The sequence below is a fragment of the Bos taurus genome, chromosome 4 (genome assembly GCF_002263795.3).
Source record: "Bos taurus isolate L1 Dominette 01449 registration number 42190680 breed Hereford chromosome 4, ARS-UCD2.0, whole genome shotgun sequence".
Lineage (NCBI taxonomy): Eukaryota > Metazoa > Chordata > Mammalia > Artiodactyla > Bovidae > Bos > Bos taurus.
Genome location: NC_037331.1, coordinates 15,552,490 through 15,576,020, shown reverse-complemented (window position 1 = coordinate 15,576,020; position 23,531 = coordinate 15,552,490). Strand labels below are relative to the sequence as shown.

At 40.1% G+C, this 23,531-nt stretch overlaps 1 protein-coding gene across 2 annotated transcripts in view; it reads left to right on the top strand.

Annotated features, from left to right (window-relative positions):
- COL28A1 (collagen type XXVIII alpha 1 chain) overlaps positions 1 to 23,531 on the top strand; it is a 181,519-nt gene that overhangs the window by 31,022 nt on the left and 126,966 nt on the right. For both annotated transcript variants that reach the window (XM_024990989.2, XM_024990987.2), the window contains exons 11-13: positions 740 to 793; positions 17,328 to 17,396; positions 18,817 to 18,885. In XM_024990989.2, the coding sequence (XP_024846757.1) occupies positions 740 to 793; positions 17,328 to 17,396; positions 18,817 to 18,885 (192 nt within the window). The remainder of the gene's footprint in view (positions 1 to 739; positions 794 to 17,327; positions 17,397 to 18,816; positions 18,886 to 23,531) is intronic.

Genomic DNA, 23,531 nt, shown 5'->3' with positions numbered 1-23,531 from the left:
TAAAAGCATAATGTCAAAGCAATTGAAAACAGAATGTACCTATGTTTGCACTGCTGCTGGGAAAGCTATGCATTTTATCTAAATTACCGCATTTGTATTGTTCCATCATAAATAGTCACTGCTCAATAACATGCAATGATTCTTCCAGAAAATGATTTGAATCAGTTTTTTCCAGTTTGGGGACTTGCCTTGTCTAAACTTGTAATGGGAGGAATGTGTGTATGCATAAAGAGCTAATTTCAGCATTTCAAAAAGTCTACTGAAAATTATACCTTTACCCCAATTTCCTAGATGGCATCTTGTTAACCATCATCTTCTTTGTTCTGGTCTGGAATTGTGTCAGGGCAGGGCAGTAACTGATTATTATCAAAGGGTCATTGGACACTCCAATTTTCAGTTATATGCCGTGGATATTAATACATATTTTTAAAAGCTGTTGTTTAACCAAAATCTTTCCAGAAAGTGCTCCAGCACAGGAATAATGTTGGAAGCACAGGTTTAGAAAATGAATAGCTCATCAATAAATGTTCGCTGTCAGCTTAGGTACTATTTTAGAAGCTATGTGTTTGACACAGGGAATTTCATCTCATCCCATTTCTCCATGTGTGTAACCTTCACTTAACTCTGAGTCAGACAGTCCTGACTTCAACTCCAGGATCTCTAGGGACCCTTATGAATGATTCACTCCACGTTGGCCTTTTGTATGCAGAACTAATTCTTGGTCTTCATCCTGGAGCAGGGCATCGCTGGACCTCCTGGGGATCCAGGCCCGAAGGGATTTCAAGGCAATAAGGTAATCATCCCCGTCGGTTACAGATAGGCAGAGTGCCTTTCCCCTATTGACCTATGGGGCTACATGTTTTTATTAAGCAGGAGTCCGTGGATTCTTTGAGGATGAATTTTGGGAAAACGTAATAATCTGCAGGTGTCACACACAGAATCATGTTTAAGTCTATGTAGGATGCTGGTGTCATAGTTTTTCATTTATTATTATTATATTACTCAAAGGGGCATTATTAAATGTAAGCCATTATCCAGAATTTCTGTAGAGTTTCCATCTTACTCCAGGCTTTTAGTCATTTTATGACTCACTAGAAATTGAAAAGTAGTAATAAATAACACAGTTGAAATCACTCTATTGCCCACAGGTAATGTGAACTCAGTATACAACTGATAAGTAAAGGGGATTTATAACTTTCATATCAACAAAAATTAAGCTTTTTAATTTAAAGAATGTAACCCTGTGGCTCGGATAGTAAAGAATCTGCCTGCAATGTAGGAGACCAGGGTTCAGTCCCTGGGTTGGGATTGAAGGGAATGGCTACCCACTCCTCCATGGACAGAGGGGCCTGGTGGGCTACAGTCCATGGGGTTGCAAAGAGTCGGACATGACTGAGCAACTAACACTTTCAATCTCAACTCTCAGTATCAGCCTTGTAATTCATTCCACAGATAACCAGGCAAGACAGCCAGGGTGGGGTTGAATAAAAGTCAGATAGAAACAAAAGACGATATAGAAGGGATCTCTAAAAGACCAGTTTATAAGATCCTATTTTCCAATGAAAGTTGCCATTAATTTGCAGAAAACAGGCATTTTAGTGCCTTTTAAACACTTCTCAATGCTTGGAAAATTTCAGATACAGTAAATACCCAGTAAACATTTTGAGTTAGTGATTGGAGATCCGTAGAATTTATGGTAGTAATAAGAGCAGACGATGGACCCCAGAGGACCCTAGGTAAAGCCAGTCTTTTAAGGGTGCTCTTAAATTTAAGTTGTGGGGAGCCGGTGGGCTACTTGAATGTTCTTTTTTCAGAGAGAGGTAAGGGAAGGTCACACATAGCATTTTTAATGAGATAATGACAACGCGTGATTTCCCAGGGCAGTTTTAATTGGCAAATTAAAACAGAATGAGCTTCTCAGCGGGTGTGTGCTTAAGCTTCATCTGGGGAAACTCTCTTTTCCAGTCCTTGCCTAGGATTAATTCTCTCTGGGGGAAAGAAATGGCTCTTTTGAATACTGAGTAGAAGCTTTTTACAAAATTGCTTTGGCCGTAGGTAAAAATCCTGCAGCCAGGGGAAAACAAACAAACAAACAAACAAAAATATATATACATATATATTTTGACATCCATACTTATTTCTTGGATTCTTTGGTCACCTAAGATGATAATTTTCACCTGCTCATGAAAAAGAGGCTTAAAATCAGGTATCAGATTTGAAGTTTGTAACAGTGATAGAATTATAGATATTTTGAGTCACGAAGGATATTAGAAATCATACCAGCCCAAAGCCGTTATTTTGGAAAATGAGAAGTGAAGTCTGGAAGCCAGGGCATCTGTGGAGATGCTGGGCTGGGAGCTGGACATGCAACTTCAGGAGATGGCTGACGGCAGTTCATGTAAGAACGTGATTGCTTGATCATGTCTCTTCATGTCTCATACGATTACTACTTAGAGTTTTCTTTTAAAATGAGTTTATTTCCACAGAATTTAGCTTTTAATTCTAACAAGGCATTAATTCTTAGAAAGAAAATATAATGAGTAAAGTATTTTGAAGCAGGCTGTAATTTTCTGATGTAACACTTCATTCTTGACTTTCACAACTTTGCCATAAGAGGAGTCATTTTTCCAAAAGTAGCTGAGGACTTCAACTTTTCAAGAGCCTCTCTTTTAAAAATTTCTTTTTTTCCCCCAAAATTGTGGTGAAGACATTTAATGTAAAATTATCATTAAATGGCTGGAAACAATAGTCTATTGGGGCTTCCCTAGTAGTTCAGTCAGTGAAGAATCTGCCTGCAGTGCAGGAGACCTGGGTTTGATCCCTGGGTCGGGAAGATCCCCTGGAGAAGGAAATGTCAACCCACTCCAGTATACTTGCCGGAAAAAATCCCATGGACAGAGGATCCTGGCGGGCTACAGTCGGACATGACTTGGTGACTAAACACCACACCACAATAGTCTGTTGAGTTATAGTCTACTTGGTTATAATGTTCATCTGAAAATGCAAGGAAAGAAGGAGAGGACTCTCATGGGAAAAAGAAACCAGTAATGTGCGTTTTCAAATATTTTGTTTCTTATGAGACCTTAAAATAGAAACCTTTGGACTTTTAACATTTGCAAAGATTCCATGGGAGTTTCTCGATGAGGCCTGTCTATGAATGTGAAATTATGAATAGTCTCTCTCATGAATGACAATCCCGTTCTGTGGCTCCAGTGGTTGGGTTTTCTTCATCAAAGGCTTTGCAGAAAAGGTGGCCAAAGAATAAAAGGAAAAAATAGCATGTGTGAAATCAAAGAAAAATGTGATTCTGGCCCTGTTTCATACATCATTTCTGTCATTAATAGTTTCCATATGTAAAGTACCTCCTATTCTGCCCTAAATGACCTCGTTACCTTAGAAACAAAACATAGATCTTTCTCAGAATGAAGCCTTTGAGGCCACCTCAGCCTTTCCCAGACGAGATGAGGGTCAAGAGTGCTATTCATAAGAATATCATCCCATCAGTCTCTAAAATCAATTAGAACTGTCATCGCACAAGTGTCTGAGAAGCCACATCCTTAGGCCCAAACTGACACCACGCTCTTTCTCGGTCAAAACTGAAGGCCTCCGAACCCTACGCCACCTCCCAAGGGCTGTTGTGGGTCAGGCAGCCACTCCATCCAGTCATAGAGTGGGCCCTCCAATAACTAGAAAGAATGGCTCGAGACTGGCAGGCCTTTCAAATCACAGAGAACAAGTAACCAAAATTAGTCTGGAACAAATAAACATAGTAGAATGCTGGGTGTGCCAAGCCCACACTGGGTAATTTTTGCCATTTCTTGATGTCCTTCTGAGGTTATTTCTGAAGGATGTTTTCATCTCCAATCTCACCCAGATCTGCTCTTTGCAAGAAGACCCTCTTTGTGCTCTGGGAGGAAGGACTGCTCCCTGTGGTCTGAGCACGAAATAGCTTATGACTTGCTGAAATATTCTAGCATGAGAGCTCAGTGCTAGGGCCAAAAGGGCTTTAGGAATTATCCCTGATGTACTCCCTTGTGTCAAAGTAACACATGCTAATCCTCAAACAACTTAAAACTGCTGTGATATTTACATTATACATTGATTTCTTTCAATAGATGAATTGCCTCCCTTATTTTAACTTCTTCCATTGTTCTACTTGAGGCTGTTCATACATTTTTCTTTAGGGATCCACTCCCCCACCCCCCGCCACACTCCCACACCAGTGTCTTCTTGTGTGGTACTCAAGTGTAAGAAACTCAAAGTACTCTTACTTTATGTTCAGTTTAGCTTCTGAGATGTTACAAAAACTCAGAGGCAGTGCCAGTCTGGTCCAATTTAATAAATAGATATGGTCAGAGTAAATAATCACTGGTGAATCAAACATCCATCTACGCCCCAAAATAAACAACAGACCTAGTATTAATGAATAAGTGAGACGTAGGTTTTAGTGGAATTGGGGGCAAATGAAGCATTTAGCCCACTGTACATGACTCTTGGACAGCCTACTCCTCCTTATCTACCTCTGTCATGGTTCCTTCTCATTTTTTGAGGTTCCCAAGCACAACAGATACTTCTTTAAGGAGTTGATGTTCTTGTAAGGAAATTAAGTAAATGAAAGCTAAATGTACAGATCTTGAAATTAAAATTGTAAAGCTAGTAAACATCCCTACACAACGACTCATTTTCTTCAAAATGCTCTATGAAAAGAGGTTAGTGTTTAAAATAGGAGTGGTTATCTTGACAACAGCTACTAGGAATGCATCTGTACATTGTAGCTGGAAGAGTACTAATCAAGATTCTTTATAGCTTCCGTGCACTCTACCTTTAAACATGGTCAGTCCTCTTTCAGATACGAACCACTGGCAGAGGAATTAGACAGATGTATACAGATCCACTACGGTTTTGAAAAAACCCAAAGCAGGAAATCTAGAGACAACAGTTCAGGAGTACCACTATCGTATCTGAGAGAGAAAAAAATTATGATATCTACACTCATGTTTAAGATCAGCAGAAAATAAGCATTTGTTGAATGAAAGAATGAGGAAGTGGTCTTACATGGAATGAGCTGTCAACAGTATCATACTGCAGACAGGTCAAACAGGTAGGACCTATGGAATCACTTAGATTGTCGATTTTGAGGGTTTTGGAAATGTTTGAGAGATTGGGGGAAGGGCAGTGACAAGGGATTGTACAGGAATCAGAGAGAAGGGTGCAAAAGTCAGGAATTTTGACCATTCTTCCAAGGTATTAGGATAATATATAGAAACAGGACAGTGTTGACATAACCCATCAAAATCTTCTTATACATTCAATGACCTGATATCTTATTTATAATTCCACTTACTTCTGAGTCAGGCATGGAACTTAATTGTTTTTTCCCCCACAGTTTCAGATATATAAACTTAGAATCTTATGTTTTTTTATAATGTCACTATTTTCACTAGAATATATATATATCATAAATGATGATTTGTTGCTGTTGTTTAGTTGTTAAGTCATGTCTGACTCTTTGTGACCCCATGGACTGCAGAATATCAGGCTCCTCTGTCCATGGGATTTCCCAGGCAAGAATACCAGAATGGGTTGCCATTTCATTCTCCAGGGGATCTTGCCAACCTAGGGACTGAACCCGTGTCTCCTGCATTAGCAGGTGGATTCTTTACACTGAGCCACCAGGGAAGCCCCATGAAGATTTAGTAATTTTAAAAATACATTCTGGGACTTCCCTGGGGGATCCAGTGGTTAAGACTCTACACTCCCACTGCAGGGGGTGAAGGTTTGATTCCTGGTCAGGGAAGTAGGATCCCTAATGCCCTGCGGCAAGATCAAAACCAAAAATTCTTAGTTTTGCCTTTATAGTATTAATATTTAAATACTTGTTTTGACTTAAAGTTAGCTTAGTAGCTTTAGTAGATCGACCTACTGAACATCACTAATATTTCAGCTATGGTTTGGAAATAGTTCAAATACCACATATATGAACAACCATGAAGAAGCTGAAACTTTCTCCTTACACTAGAACTTTGGGTAGTTTTATTTCAGCTCTCACACAACTCAAAGGCCTAAAAATACCCTAACGTCATGATATTGCTTTCAACCACTGAAAAATGATGATTTCTATTAAGATATAATTCTTTATAACTTGATGGGAAGGAAATCAGGTGACACATGTAGACCTCAACAGTTGCCAGCAGAGAATAATTAACGAAACAGAAAACGTTATTTTAAGTCCACAGATCTCTTAATAACAGAATGACTACATTTTTGGCTTCAAGTAAATAAAGCATTTTAAGTTCAAGGTATTCAAACATGTCAGCTTTTCCAGTTGTCCAAAACCAATAATGGGCCTTCTGGTTCTCCTGGCAGGCTCATACCTTTGAACAAAGTTGTGACTGCTTGGTGCATAGCAGTGTAAAGCGAAGAATCACTTTACAATTTTAATGACAAGTATCTGTCTAATGGATAATCAGAGCCGAGCTGCCAAACTGTGTGACTGTCTTTTTCTTCAGGGATGTCAAACTCTAAATACTATTCCTGTCCGGGCCTGGGAAAGAATCGTTAGTAATCCAGCGATGCTTGTGGAAAGGGCTTTGACCCACATGCCTATCTGCCCACCAGGATTCTAAATGAACATATTAACTCATTTGATGTGAGACAACTGATACTGACAACTTCAAGTGGTTGCCAGGACATGTGGTGTGTCAGCCACTGGCTTCAAGACATGATTTTCCTCCCCAAATATCTGACACATATGGTCCTCAGCAGATGAGGCGTGCCGCGCGTGAGTATGAATGTGCGCATGCGTGTGCCTAGACTGCCAAGAGGAAAGCTCTGATGGATCAAGGAAGCCAAGTGCTGCCCGTGTTTCCCATAAAAGTGTGCTGAGTCTAACCCACATGCCCAGTCAGGTGGGGCACTAATGTGGGACAGATTCAGTTACTGCAGTGTCTTCAGAAGGATGTCAGAGGTTTTTATTTTCTTTTTAATTGTATCAGCGTTCTTAATTAATTCAAGTAAGTTTGAATTACCAGCAACATTGCAGCAGGGAAAATCAAGTTTATTCTAAGAGTGAGTTTTTTAAATTATACTAAAACCACTAGACCAATCAGGTATGACCTAAATCAAATTCCTTACGATTATACAGTGGAAGTGAGAAATAGATTTAAGGGACTAGATCTGATAGATAGAGTACCTGATGAACTATGGAATGAGGTTTGTGGCATTGTAGAGGAGACAGGGATCAAGACCATCCCCATGGAAAAGAAATGCAAAAAGCAAAATGGCTGTCTGGGGAGGCCTTACAAATAGCTGTGAAAAGAAGAGAAGCGAAAAGCAAAGGAGAAAAGGAAAGATATCAGCATCTGAATGCAGAGTTCCAAAGAATAGCAAGGAGAGATAAGAAAGCCTTCTTCAGCGATCAATGCAAAGAAATAGAGGAAAACAACAGAATGAGAAAGACTAGAGATCTCTTCAAGAAAATTAGAGATACCAAAGGAACATTTCATACAAAGACGGGCTCGATAAAGGACAGAAATGGTATGGACCTAACAGAAGCAGAAGATATTAAGAAGAGGTGGCAAGAATACACAGAAGAACTGTACAAAAAAGATCTTCACGACCCAGATAATCACGATGGTGTGATCACTGACCTAGAGCCAGACATCCTGGAATATGAAGTCAAGTGGGCCTTAGAAAGCATCACTAAGAACAAAGCTAGTGGAGGTGATGGAATTCCAGTTGAGCTATTTCAAATCCTGAAAGATGATGCTGTGAAAGTGCTGCACTCAATATGCCAGCAAATTTGGAAAACTCAACAGTGGCCACAGGACTGGAAAAGGTCAGTTTTCATTCTAATCCCAAAGAAAGGCAATGCCAAAGAATGCTCAAACTACCGCACAATTGCACTCATCTCACACGCTAGTAAAGTAATGCTCAAAATTCTCCAAGCCAGGCTTCAGCAACATGTGAACCGTGAACTTCCAGTTGTTCAAGCTGATTTTAGAAAAGGCAGAGGAACCAGAGACCAAATTGCCAACATCCGCTGGATCAGGAAAAAGCAAGAGAGTTCCAGAAAAACATCTATTTCTGCTTTATTGACTATGCCAAAGCCTTTGACTGTGTGGATCACAATAAACTGTTGAAAATTCTGAAAGAGATGGGAATACCAGACAACCTGACCTGCCTCTTGAGAAATTTGTATGCAGGTCAGGAAGCAACAGTTAGAACTGAACACGGAACAACAGATTGGTTCCAAATAGGAAAAGGAGTACGTCAAGGCTGTATATTGTCACCCTGCTTATTTAACTTATATGCGGAGTACATCATGAGAAATGCTGGGCTGGAAGAAGCACAAGCTGGAATCAAGATTGCCAGGAGAAATATCAATAACCTCAGATATGTAGATGACACCACCCTTATGGGAGAAAGTGAAGAGGAACTAAAAAGCCTCTTGATGAAAGTGAAAGAGGACAGTGAAAAAGTTGCCTTAAAACTCAACATTCAGAAAATAAAGATCATGGCATCTGGTCCCATCGCTTCATGGGGAATAAATGGGGAAACAGTGGAGACAGTGTCAGACTTTATTTTTTGGGGCTCCAAAATCACTGCAGATGGTGACTGCAGCCATGAAATTAAAAGATGCTTACTCCTTGGAAGAAAAGTTATGACCAACCTAGATACCATATTGAAAAGCAGAGACATTACTTTGCCAACAAAGATCTGTCTAGTCAAGGCTATGGTTTTTCCAGTGGTCATGTATGGATGTGAGAATTGGACTGTGAAGAAACCTGAGTGCTGAAGAATTCAAAAGAATGCTTTTGAACTGTGGTTTTGGAGAAGAGTCTTGAGAGTCCCTTGGACTGCAAGGAGATCCAACCAGTCCATTCTGAAGGAGATCAGCCCTGGGATTTCTTTGGAAGGAATGATGCTAAAGCTGAAACTCCAGTACTTTGGCCACCTCATGCAAAGAGTTGACTCATTGGAAAAGACTGTGATGCTGGGAGGGATTGGGGGCAGGAGGAGAAGGGGATGACAGAGGATGAGATGGCTGGATGGCATCACTGACTCGATGGACGTGAGTCTGAGTGAACTCCGGGAGTTGGTGATGGACAGGGAGGCCTGGTGTGCTGCGATTCATGGGGTCGCAAAGAGTCGGACACGACTGAGCGACTGAACTGAACTGAACTGAAAGTATATATACTATTTATCATTTTAACCATTCGTAAGCATACAATTCAGTGGTATCAAATACATTCACAGTATTGTGTAACTGTCATCACTTTACAAAATTTTTTCATCATTTTAATATAAACTGTGTACTCTTTCAACAATAACTCTTGTCACTTTCCTCTGCCCCCAGTCTCCAAGAGTAAGTTTTTAGAAAACATGTTACACTGTTACGAACCTGTCATCTCTCTGTAAATTGACGTCCTTCTCGGATTTATGGAGAGGGTTCACCCTGAGTAGTTTCTAGCAACTCATTTTGTGCTGGAGGCGTCCTAAGAGTGTCCACCAAAGCTGAGATTCTTAAAAGCTCTACTGATGGACTGTGGAGTAGTCCTTCCTTTTAGGGAAAATGACACACAGTTCCTTAGATTTTACCGTGTATAATGAAATACGACTTTCCTAATAGATTGAAACATATGAATCATCCTTTTGGTAAGTCAAACATAGTTGAATATTGTCAGTGCCATGTGATTTAACCTAGTAGCAATTAAGAAAAGGAGCTGAGTTACTAAAATCTGCTACAGCACTACAGTTTTCATCACATCCTCCACCGTTTCTTCATTACTATGGGTTTTTTTCTTGTTTGAAAAGCATAAGTAGGTGGGGAATATGGACAGTGGTCTTTTTTCTTATCCAACTAGATATTATTCAAAAAATATTGCAACTGGAGATTTTAAATAATCATGGTCCAAATTCAGTGCAGTTGGTTAACAATTGCTTTATGTGTAGAGTTACACTGTGTGATCATAGTATTGCCAAATATAATTTAGATGAACTTTACCACTGATTCAGTGACAGCACTAATCCAAGCCAACTTTATGTGCCTGAAGGGGCATATATGTTAGCTTGTAAAAGTATACTTTCTCTTGGCTTATTTTTATGTTAGATTCTTTGTCTTCATATGATGAATCTTCAACTATGGGGAGATTGTAACTCTGTGACGTGTGTGTTTTTAATGCTAAAATAAAGATATAAATTTAGTCTGTAATCAAATGATTTTTTAATACTTTAAGAATTGAGAAGCCCTAAGAGGCACTTTTGCATGGTGGTTATTAGCACTCGCTCTAAAGCTAGACTGCTGGGGTTCAGATCCAGCCCTATACTGTGTTAGCTCTCTGATCTGGGGAACTTTTCCTCCTCATGCCTCAGTTTTCTCATCCACATAATGGGTCAATAGTAGAATTGTTCTGAGTATCACATGAGTTAATACATGAAAAGCACTTAGAACAGCACCTGTTACATAGTAAGTGCCACATGTGTTGGCAATAATTAGGCAGCTAAGTATTTTGACAAGCTTTTTCATTAATGTAGAACAGAGCTGGCCTGGTACATTTTCTAAAAATAAGCCTCTTATTAAATAACACTTCTCTGAAAGAAAAATTAGGAACTAAAAATAGAGCTTGACTTAACAAGATCTGATAAATGTTAGTTTCCTGTCTACACCATTCCCCTGCTTTTCATTCCTTTCTAAAAAAGGGCTTTTATTTTTTTCCCAAGCCTTTTAATATAGTAATCACATCATTGAGTTTCAGCTAAGAGTGAATTTTGTGCATGCGTGCATGCTAAGTGCCTGAGTCGTATCCAACTCTTTGTGATCTACTGTAGCCCACCAGGCTCCTCTGTCCATGGGGTTCTCCAGGCAAGAATACTGGAGTAGGTTGCCATGCCCTCCTCCAGGGGATCTTCCCGACCCAGGGATTGAATCCACGTCTCTTACATTTCCTCCATAGCAGGCAGGTTCTTTACCACCAGCGCCACCTGGGAAGCCCATTTTGTGCATACTTGAACCATTTTGCACCTTACAAAACACTCATTCATCATTTCCTTCCACTGGGAAAGTATGACAATACTTGTCACAAGACTTAAAGTATTAAAGTTGGTGTTATCCATATCTGGGAAATGATGAAAAGAAGTTGCTAAATATCTGTCTAATGTTAAGAGTCCAAGGTATGACTAAATGATCCATAATTGTATTGTTTTAGAAAAGGTAAAGTTCTGTTCTCAAAAAATCCAGTCTTGAACAACCACTCATTATTTATTATTTTAGGGATATGAAAGATACTGACTTTGGTTAGAGCCAGTTCCAGGAATAAGGGGTGCTGGATTTCCGAGCCGAACTTTCCATACAGTGTAACCTTATACCATCTATTGGGGTTTCATTATGACTTCAACTTAAAAAAATGATTAACTGTGTCTGGGTAAGTTTGCAGGAGAAAATGTGATAAGGACTTGATATCACTATGTAATGTATGCACAGTTGCTCTTAGCTGAAAATCTAAGTAAACCAGTGGGAATGCCAGAGGAACAATTCCAAACCCCCTGCTTCCCCTGCCTAGACCACCCCTAGCAGCTGGCACAATACCTGCTCTTTAGTTGCTGTTCAGTAAATGTTTGAGGCCTGGATGGTTGAGTAGTTAATATCAACTAGGCAAACACTGAGAATGGAAAGCTGAGCAAAATCATGACACCCTCCTCACAGTCTCTGGGAAGACATATTAACACATGTAAAAATGCAAAGCTGCAACTGTAATGAATGCTCAGAAAAAAGGAGAAATGATGCTATCAGTGTCTCTAGAATAGGGATTTCACCTGACCAGAGAGGGCCTCCCTGAAGCCATGCTGCTTAAAATAATATCTGAGGGATTAATAAAGACTAACTATTAAAAGAGAGAGGTAACCACATCCCAGATAGAGACAATAGCACATGCCAAGGTCCTGGGGCAGCAGGGAGCACGGCAAGGACAGAGAACTGAACAAAGGCCAATGATGCTAGGGTGGCTAGTGAAAAGTTTTGCACACTGCAGCATCACACCATGCAGGGGCTCACAAGCTTTGGAAGGAGCTCTGTCCTTACCCTAAGAGCAGAGGGAAAGGACTTGAAGGGCCTTACTCGGATTACTATTAGAAGATTGCTCTGGCAGCAATGGGTGGGTGGGAGAGTAAATTAGAGGTGCTAGAATGGATGCATGTAGAGTATTAACACTGTTGTAATCTGAGCAGGAGACGATATTACTTTGGCGTAGACTAGAGAGGCATGGTAAAGCACACAGAGGTGGGGGATTTGAGAGTTAGGAGAATATTGCTAGGTGCTGATGATGCATTGCATTCGATCGGTAAGGAAGTGAGAGATGTTAAGAATGACTTGTAGGCTCTCACTTGACATATGGAGGGGCCTTGGTGCCCTTCCCTGAGATAGAGAATGCTGAAAGATGATCAGGTTTGCAAGTAGAAGATTATCACTTTGTCTTTGGAAACAATGAGTTCCTTTTGAAATTCTCTTTTACCTGACTTCTTTTATACTGGCTTTGTCAGCAAACACCGCCCCCACCCAATTTTTCTTGACCACTGTCTTCTGCAGATCCCAAGATGCTATCTTCTTTCATTCCCACCTGACTCAAGTGTCGGTGCTCTCCATGGTTCTGACCTGAGCCTCCAGCCTCTTTAATCACTCTAAATCTGTGCTGTTCAGGAAAGGAGAGGTGGGATGAACAGAGAGAGTAGCACTGAAACACATATATTGCCATATATAAAACTGATAGCTGGTAGGAATCTGCTGTATGATGTAGGGAGCTCAAACCCTGTGCTCTGTGAATACCTAGAAGGGTGGGATGAGCTGGGAGGTGGAAGTTTCAAGAGGGAGGGGACACATATATGCCTATGGCTGATTCGTGTTGATGTATGGCAGAAACCAACACAATACTGTAAAGCAAGTATCCTCCAGGCAGGCAGGCTAAGTAACTTCAGTTGTGTCTGACTCTGTGAGACCCTATGGACTATAGTTCTCTGTCCATGGGATTCTCCAGGCAAGAATACTGGAGGGGGGGTGCCATGCCCCCTCCTCCAGGGGATCTTCCTCCAATTAAAAATAAATTAAAAATATAGAGTAGCCACACATGACTTCTGAGCACTTGAAATGTGGCTAGTCCGAACTGAGATGCGCCATAAGTATTAAACACGCATAGGATTTTGAAGACACCACATTAAAAATAATGGAAAATAAAATCATTACTAAGAGTTTTGTATTGCTTATGCTGAAATGATAACATTTTGGATACACTGGGTTAAGTAAAATCTATTATTACTTTCTGGAAAATTAAAAGTTTTAAATGTGTTTCTTCGTATATTTCTCATGGGCAGTGTGGCTCTGCACAGCGACCCTACCATCACCTTCATTCCTGTCTGCCTGAGCCCACAGAGCTGCTCACTGTGCCCAGAACATTTCACACCATACTCTCTCCTTTTCCTGAAACTTTGTCCCCTTTTTCTACCAGATGAGATATGATTCATACTTTTTTTTTGTTCAGAGCAAACATCTTCACTACTGCATAAAACTTTCCCAATTCCTTCAGGTGGAATTAAACATTTCTGCCTTAGAGTCTCGTGTGCTGTGCTAATACCTTTGTTATAGCGAATTCACGTGTTTGTGTTTTGTTTTATATTCATTTATCTCTCCAGCCAGATTGTAAGTGTCTGCAAAGTACAGGTGCAACCTGATTTACGTCTGTAATTATGTAAGGAGGTTCTGGGTACCAGGCTGGTGCTCAGTTAAAGTCTAGTGAGCAAAAATTGCTCTACAAATGTTATACAGCCAACCACGTGACTGATTACAACTCAGACATTTTTAAGATGCTATTTAGAATCCTTTCAACAATGCTGCGGGGTAAATATAATGACCCTCATTTTGCATATGGGAATCTTGCAAAAGCTCAAACTGTTTATAAATTAGAGAACCAGAATTCAACTAGACTGATTGAAAGAAAAAGCCATGTTTTTCCCCCTGTGATACCATGCATACTTAAAAATGAATTTAAAAAAGGAGATGATATTCCTACATCATAAAATGGGAAAAAAATACCAATTTCCTAAGATGGTTAGAAGATTAAGTGAGACAATCTATATAAAGTTAGGGCAGTACTACTTGAAAATAGTAGGTTGTATTAAACACTGACTTTCTTCCATCTTGAGGCCCATGGTATCAGTTCAGTTCAGTTCAGTTGCTCAGTCGTGTCCAACTCTTTGTGATCCCATGGACTGCAGCATGCCAGGCCTCCCTGTCCATCACCAGCTCCCGGAGCTTACTCAAATTCATGTCCTTTGAGTCGGTGATGCCATCTAAACATCTCATCCTCTGTCTTCCTTCTCCTCCCTCCCTCAATCTTGCCCAGCATCACGGTCTTTTCCAATGAGTCAGTTCTTCACATCAGGTGGCCAAAGTATTGGAGTTTCAGTTTCAAGCATCAGTCCTTCCAATGAATATTCAGGACTGATTTCCTTTAGGATGGACTGGCTGGACCTCCTTACAGTCAAGAGTCTTCTCCAACACCACAGTTCAAAAGCATCAATTCTTCAGCACTCAGCTTTCTTTATCATCCAACTCTCATATCCATACATGACTACTGGAAAAACCATAGCTTTGACTAGATGGACCTATGTTGGTAAAGTAATGTCTCTGCTTTTTAACCAACCTATGCTGTCTAGGTTGGTTATAACTTTTCTTCCAAGGAGCAAGCGTCTTTAATTTTATGGCTGCAGTCACCATCTGCAGTGATTTTGGAGCCCCCCAAAATAAAGTTTATCACTGCTTCTGTTGTTTCCCCATTTGCCATGAAGTGATGGGACCAGATGCCATGATCTTAGTTTTATGAATGTTGAGTTTTAAGCCAACTTTTTCATTCTCCTCTTTCACTTTCATCAAGAGGCTCTTTAGTTCTTTGCTTTCTGCAATAATTGTGGTGTCATCTGCATATCTGAGGTTATTGATATTTCTCTTGGCAATCTTGATTCCAGCTTGTGCTTCATCCAGCCCGGCATTTCACATGATGTACTCTGCATATAAGTTAAATAAGCAGGGTGACAATATACAGCTTTGACTGTACTCCTTTTCCTATTTGGAACCAGTCTGCTGTTCCATGTCCAGTTCTAACTGTTGCTTCTTGACCTGCATACAGATTTCTCAGGAGGCAGGTCAGGTAGTCTGGAATTCCCATCTCTTTAAGAATTTTCCACAGTTTGTTGGGATCCACATGGGGATCACAGGCTTTGGTCAAAGGCTTTGGCATAGTCAAGAAAGCAAAAGCAGATTTTTTTCGGAACTCTCTTGCTTTTTCAATGATCCAATGGATGTTGGCAATCTGATCTCTGGTTCCTCTGCCTTTTCTAAATCCAGCTTGAACATATGGAAGTTCACAGTTCACATACTGTTGAAGCCTGGACTGGAGAATTTTGAGCATGACTTTACTAGCGTGTAAGATGAGTGCAATTGTGCAGTAGTTTGAGCATTCTTTGGCATTGCCTTATTTTGGGATTGGAACAAAAACTGACCTTTTCCAGTCTTGTGGCCACTGCTGAGTTTTCCAAATTTGCTGACATATTGAGTGCAGCACTTTCATAGCATCATCTTTTAGGATTTGAAATAGCTCAGCTGGAATTCCATCATCTCCACTCGCTTTGTTTGTAGTGATGCTTCCTAAGGTCCACTTGACTTCGCGTTCCAGGATGTCTGGTTCTAGGTGAGTGATCACACCATGGTGGTTATCTGGGTCATGAAGATCTTTTTTGTATAGTTCTTCTATGTATTCTTGCAACCTCTTCTTAATATCTTCAGCTTACGTTGACAGCAAGATGAAGTATTGTGAATTCTGAGTATCAGTTGACTACCTTGTTTCTTGCAGCTGGCATAAAATTTAAAATTGATCTCATGAAATGCCTAGGAGTCAGATTCTCATAAGCAATCACAGATCTCCCCACTGTGCTCTCTGTTGCTCTCTGCCTGGCATCTGAACATATGAACTCCCTGAGCATGAGAATAAGACTTCATAATTAAACTCATGCTGGTGTCAATAAAAAAAAGACACATTATTTTGTTAAATAGAAGAAATCAGCATTATAAAAAAGAAATGGCGATTCACAGCCACTCTCCTTTTCTCTGGCAACATGACAGGACCGGAAGCCAGAAAGACCCGAAGACCCATATCCCTGTGGGTGATACTGAGGTGTGAGTTTGTGCAGGCCAGATAATCCCTCTGGGACTCCGTTTCCTCACTGGTGAAAAGCAGGAGTTTGAGTGCCGTGGTCACGTTCAGTTGTATAACGCCCAAGCTCCATGATGGGCCTGCCACCTCGTAGACCGTATTAACTGAACTGCTTCTGCTATCTAGTAACAAATATCCTGACTAACAGCAGCTCAAATCGTAAGAATGCTTCTTGTTGAGTGAACTGAGTGTTTGAAGGTGGGTAGTCAGGACCGGATCAGGAGCTCAGAGAGGCTGTCCAGGAGCCAGGCTCTTCTAAACTTTTTCTGCCTCACGCTCATCAACCGTTGGCATTCATCTGGGAGATTGGTGCCTCATGGTTATAAGACAAGCTATTACCTCTCCAAGGAACAAAAGAAGCAGAAGCAAAATTTCCCTTTGCATCCCATAAGGTCCCCACATCTCATTTCTTAGAACTGAGCCAAAGGATTAACATAGACTCATCAGTGGCAATGAGAAAGAAGAGTCTCCCCTTATTTTAGACTGATTATCATTCATCTTACACCTCTGAGGGTGAAGAATACCTGCCCACTGACCTGAACAGATCAGATTCATAACAGCAGGGAAGAGAGAAGGGAGAGGATGATCACTGGGTAGGAAACAAATGTGTCTGCCAGAAGCATTTAATAAAGATGTTCTGAACAAATGGATGAAGGCTGAATTATGACTTTTCACAGATCCTAAAAACTTTTGTGCTTCTGGGGATTTTCCTCCATAAAAATGTTTAAAATTACAGATTTCAACTGAGTTGGTATGAAGAAAATGTGGTCCAGACTAGATTCACTACTATAATCAATATTAAGTTGTTTTTAAAAAATTCTGATTTTAAGAATTTAAATGGAGACATTTTCACGAACCCTAGAATCTGGGTCTACTGTGCCTCATGGCTAATTCCAACCTGGGTCTGTGCTGTCTGTCCAACTGGATGGTAAACACGTGAGGGTGGAGACCATGAGACTGAGTGTTAGGCTGTATTGATGCCCTCAAGCCCCTGTCACAGCACTGTACAGCTAAGAACTGCCCAACAAATATGCTGGAGTTGACCTAACATCTCACTGTTTCTTCCTCCAGGGTGAACCTGGCCCCCCTGGTCCCTATGGTCCTCCAGGAGCCCCTGGTATTGGACAGCAAGGTGTTAAGGTAACGATACTTGTCTCTCTGCCCACTGATGATTTCTGAATTTACTGTAAGGCTGGGAGGACTGTGACTTGTGTTCAGTCTTACCCTCAGAGACACAAGGAGTCTGCCTGAGGATGAGTTACTACAGTCTGGATGCTTGGACACTCACAATGCCCTAGTTGGGGCCAATTACCCCAAGAATAATCTATGTATTTTTTGATTGTTTGGAATGAAAATTACTCTTGGCTCCAAATACTCACCCTCACACCAATGTACATCTGGTTCTATTGAGTTTTCATGGACTGTAAATGTTATCACACAAAAATGTCATTAGGATGTGAAATACCTTAACACATCAGCTATCACCTGCTCACATCAAATAAGCATAGAGGGGCAGAAGTCGGAAGAACCCTGACAGTGAATAAGCAAATGCTGACAGGTTTGTTGGAAACTAGGAAGGGCTGAATCTTCCCAATCCAAGGATTGAATCCGTGTCTCTTACGTTTCCTGCATTGGCAGGTGGGTTCTTTACCACTAGCACCAACTGGGAAAGGACTGGAACACCCACCACTCTGGGGTGCTCTGCATCATGCAGGATGTACTAGAGCAAAAGTGCTTATTTTAAATGGCTTTTCTATGTCATTGGGACAATAAGACTTCAACGTGGGGCTAAAACAGAGAGCAGTACAAAAAAGTGCACTTCGAATGTAACCAGGTGTCCCCATGGATGGCATTTAGGCAATAAGCACATTGAGACTCCGGGGAATGTGGAGTTTATATTGGCAGTGTTACTGGAGAAGGGTTCTGAACGAGGTGAAAGGTGAAACACGAATGGTGAGGTGACATGGAACAGGACAGGGCGGGGAGGGGAGGGGACGGGAAGCATCCCAGGACAGAGGCGGGGGCCAGGGAACAGCACAAGCATTGTCTGTTGGTCTTCTCAGTAATCAGAGTGAGTTGCACACAGTCTGTTCTGCCAACTGCTAATCATTTCTGAAAACTAAAATTGCATTTGGATAGGAAGGAATGAGGAACATTTGGGGGTAATTTGTTCACTTAAATTCAAGGTGTATTTCAGGCTCTGTTGTTTAGTCACTGAGTCGTGTCTGACTCTGCGACCCCATGGATAGCCCACCAGGCTCTTCTGTCCATGGGATTCTCCATGCAAGAATATTGGAGTGGGTTGCCATTTCCTTCTCCAGGGGATCTTCCCGACTCAAGGATCTAACCCACGTCTCCTGCATTGGCAGGTGGATTCTTTACCTCTGAGCCACCAGGGAAGCCCTTTCCTCCTTTAGATTTTTTTTTTTTTAATCTTTATGAATTTGAAAAGTTTGACATTTTTGCTGTCTATCTTTGTTGAAATCTCCAGAGTACTTTGTGCTATGTGTGTTCTTTATTTAAAAACTCAAGCTTGCATTCAATTATTTCTTCCTCGTAGGGGCAAAGAGGCCAGGAAGGAAGAACTGGACCTCCAGGACCTACTGGTGTTGGTGAACCGGGCCAGACAGTGAGTAGCAAAAAATTCTAGGTGGAATTAAAAGGATAAATTCTTATGTGCTCCTTTGGGTTAGACTATGGTTAAACTAAGCTATCTTTATCTTTTTGAACAACAAAAGTCAATAAATATATAAAGGTCAGATCCAGGCGTTAGTCTTCATACTACTTGAAAAAGGGATAACTATATTTATAGGATATGTACATAGGCTCTTAGTATAATCTCTTATGAAATTAATCAGCTTGTCCATGAAGAAAAGCGTTCTCATATGTCAGATTTTCCTAGGAGATAGGAGATCTAGGTTCAGACTTAATATCTATAATTTGTAATTGACTTTCCTATAATCATGAGAAAAATCACTGAGTATAATCCCCAATACTGAGTATACTCTAAAGTTAGAATTGATAATGGTAGACAGGTAATACTGTGCAATTTGCAGCTTCTACCTTATGTAGCTTTGATATTCACTGTTGTTGGAAAGGAAAAAATTTTCTATTAAAAGAGAGCTGGAGAGGAAATGAATAAAACGTGACTTCTGGAATAAGAAGGTTTTAAACTTTTCAAGTAATCATTATCCTTCTAGAAAAGAATAGTAGCTCGAATAAAAACAACCGCCTGAATAGTTGGTCTCTCAATTGGGTTTTGTAGTTCCTCACATGTAAATATTAAGACAAATGTGTGCTTCCTTGCTATACTCTGGGAGTGAAATGGCAGCATGTTATTTGAGGGTTAGACTTTTCACCAATGTCTGAATACACAGATTCAAAAAATAGAACATCAAATAGCGGGAAAATATACTGGCTTAATTATCTGCTGTTCCCACTAAGTAGATAGGACTCTTAAAACTTAACTACTGAGAGAGAGTGTGAGTTCTCTGCAGACACTGCTCATTCTACACTAGAGCAGACTGGAAACCTAGAAAAGCAAAGTGACATCGGCTAGAAGGACGCAGGCCCAGACATGCTGCCATGAGTAGAGGGAGTACAGCAGAGGATTTGGGACGTTTTCAACAGAAATGAAAAAACCTTCTCACAATGTTCTGAATAAGTGGGAATAAAAATGAGTTTCGTGTTTCAATGTCAAATCTTTATGAGCTGTCCAAAAGAAACCTAGGTTTTTGAAACAAACATAAGACTTCTTTTCCTTCCATATGCCTACTTTTAAAAAATTAATTTATTTTTAACTGAAGGATAATTGATTTACAGTATTGTGTTGGTTTCTACCAAACATCAACATGAATCAGCCATAGGCTTACCACCTACTTTTAACTTAATAAACAGCTCTGCCTTGCTGTGCTGAATCCTAAAAGAGACTGCATGGCTAACCAAGGGACAATACGTGACCATATATGTTGAATTATTCATCATGAACTGGGTGTTATATAAGACGTCTAGGCTATATGCAGTAGAAGTCCAGCATCAATTCTTAAAGATACAAATGGTTTCATGAGTAACTGACTTGGAGACTCTGATGGCATCGTCTCCATTGTTGCTCTTCCCACGAGCCATCCCTATAGCCCCATATGAACAGACAAAAGGAGAACAAAACTGAGCGTGTTAGGCCGGCCTAGCTGGAAGTAGACTCCTGTGCTCTTCATGAGCACAGAGTATGAAAATAAGTGTGTCCTAGGTGAATGCTCACCAAACCACATCCATTTTAAAGACGGTTCTAAATAAGCAAATAGACGGAACGTCACTCAATCTCATTTCCTAGCTCTACTACCATCCACTGAGTTACTTAGTGGCTGGGATGGAGACTATACACAGGAGCGACATCAACTTCCTTTGAACAAAGCTAACTTGGATGTTGCCACTGCTGACTATGCCCAATCTGCAAACGGTACATGGAAGCCTGATGCCACCTTTCTCTGGACAGGGCCAGTTACATTTCTGATAGTATGCTGACTACCACGGAACTCCTTCATAATGGAGGGGGCCATGATGATGGCCATAATTGGTGAGGGGTGGGGGCAAGCAATTAATTAATAATCAAGAGAGGATTTGCCATTACTATCTACCATTGAAGGTCTTACTGTCTCCATAGATTTACTATGATGCAAACACATATGGATATATTTTCATTTATATTGCTTCAAATTCATGAGTTTCATATCTCTGAGAAATCAACAATTTTGCAAGTTATTAGTTATGATCTCTTCAGATATTTTCTTTTTTACATTATTTATTTAAGAACTCTATTGTTTAGTTGCATTTTGGGGTGGTTTCCTAAAATCTAACATAATGCACAAATTTATTTTTCTCTACTTAGAAAATGTCCCTAAATCATCCCTTGTGTTTTTAACTTAATAAGTATTTTAAAAAATTCTTGAAGCTATTTTTAAAAATCTACCTCTTTTTATTAATATATTTTTGCTATACTGTCCTCTTCGCTTCTTGTATTTTTATTCTTAAGACCATTAATCATTTAAAGTCTACCTTCCCTTTTTTTGGTATCTATTGGTTCACTTTTACTCACTAAGAATTAATTTCTTGTATGTTTTGTACCCTGGCATCTGAATTTATTGTCAGCCAGGTTTACCTGTGAAATCCCAAGTGTTCTATGTTGGAGCATATTTGAGAGAAATGTGCATTTATTTGCGTCTCTTATGTATTCCAGGCACATACTTGATGTTAATGCCTTGACTAAGGTGTCCCAGGACCACCAATGTGGTGTCGCTTGAAACTACAACCCATACGCAGCACAGGACTCGGTTAGGAGTTGTCAGGTCCACTTAGAGCCCAAGTGAAGTAGACACGGTTCTTGTCATTCATAACACTGTGTTGATGGGAGCACTGTGATCTACCCTGCCCTTTCATTGGAGATATATAACTTAGAAGGTCCTAGTTTTATGGGGGGATTTCAGTTCTAATTTCCTGCTCATCTTCCACTGAGTGAGCCTAAATCTTTGTTCCCACTTCTTCCTCTTAGACTCCTGGACTTTGCCCTAGGACACAACCATACTTTTCACCCAGAACAGTCACAGTGTTAGCTTATGGGCATACCTCTAGTGTTCAGCTCTCTTTCTGTTTTGAAACCCTGTAACTTCCCGTAATTATTGATATTTTGGGGGCCTTCATTTTAAAGAAAAATTTGTATTATTTGCTTTTCTCTTTGTAGCTAGAGGGTTTTCACGGTATTGGCAGAACATGAAATTCTTGTTTGTTTTCTTGTTATCTAAGCCACAATTACACAAATTAGAGTGACACTGTGTAGTCTGTGAAATAATTGGGAACTAAAACCATAACAAAGAGGGGATAAATCTCAAGAAATGTATGAAAATACCGTCCCAAAATATCATAATAAAAATCAATAATGAGTTTTTGAATTATTTCAAAGTAACATAAAGGCTTATCTTAGGACTGACAAAGCTTCTGCTGAAAGTTGTTTACATTTGTTTCTTTGCCTGAATCATTTCAAGTGGTTTCTAGTTTAGTACTAACTACTCTTTTTATATGATAGTAATATAAATCTGATCAAATGAATTAATATTCCAGCTCCTTGACTGAACTATGAACTGACAGCTACCATCTTTAATTATATGATTATCACTAGTTGTGTGTTGGTCTGTCAGATGACTGATTAAAGAATAATAAATTGGTTCAACACTCTTAGGGTGCTGTGTTTGGTTTTTTGGGAGCACTTTCAGTAAGAAAAATCCCCTGAAGTAAAACTAATTATTTTGAAGTTAAAAATAAATTTCACTGAATACTAAGGATAATTTTTAATATTATTTAGCATATTTATCTTTAATGCCTACAACATATATTGAAACCACTTTAATTGCGTATCCATGCTGCTGCTGCTGCTGCTGCTAAGCCGCTTCAGTCGTGTCCGACTCTGTGCGACCCCATAGACGGCAGCCCACCAGGCTCCCCCTTCCCTGGGATTCTCCAGGCAAGAACACTAGAGTGGGTTGCCATTTCCTTCTCCAATGCATCAAAGTGAAAAGTGAAAATGAAGTCACTCAGTTCTGTCCGACTCTTAGCGACCCCATGGACTGCAGCCTACCAGGCTCCTCCGCCCATGGGATTTTCCAGGCAAGAGTACTGGAGTGGGTTGCCATTGCCTTCTCCGATTATCCACACTATTGAGATTATTAAGGAAGATAATGATAATAGACAATTATATTGTATCTTGTTAATGTCTCATATAAAGCATTTCTGGTCAGACTTTGTTAATTGATAATTAGTCTCTTCCACTAGATATGTTTTAATTAAAGGTGTTCATTAGAAGCCAAATAAGAATGTCAGAGTTATAACTAGATCTGATAGCCTTTGAAAAAGATACTTTTTTACTGAGCATTTTTGTCTTTTAAAAAATAATCTGCTGGTACCATCTTAATAAATTGAAAGTATAGTTCATCTAACCCAAGTACCTGCTCTTTCTTTTCTCTGGTTAGCAGTCATCATTCACCTTGACTGTTTAACTAGAAAACTTGAGAATATACTGATGGTGCAGAATATTATGCTGACAGTTTCCAGGTTTCCAGTAATTGAACCTTGAATCACTGTTTTTTTCAATGCCCCTAAGTGATTGTTCACAAGCATTAACTCTCTGTTCTCAGCAGCTTGGAAAATGGGACTCCTCAAAGTCTTCATGATTTTCATTTTCACCTTGGCTACTGTCTTCCAGAAATGCAGACATGGAAGCAAGTGTCA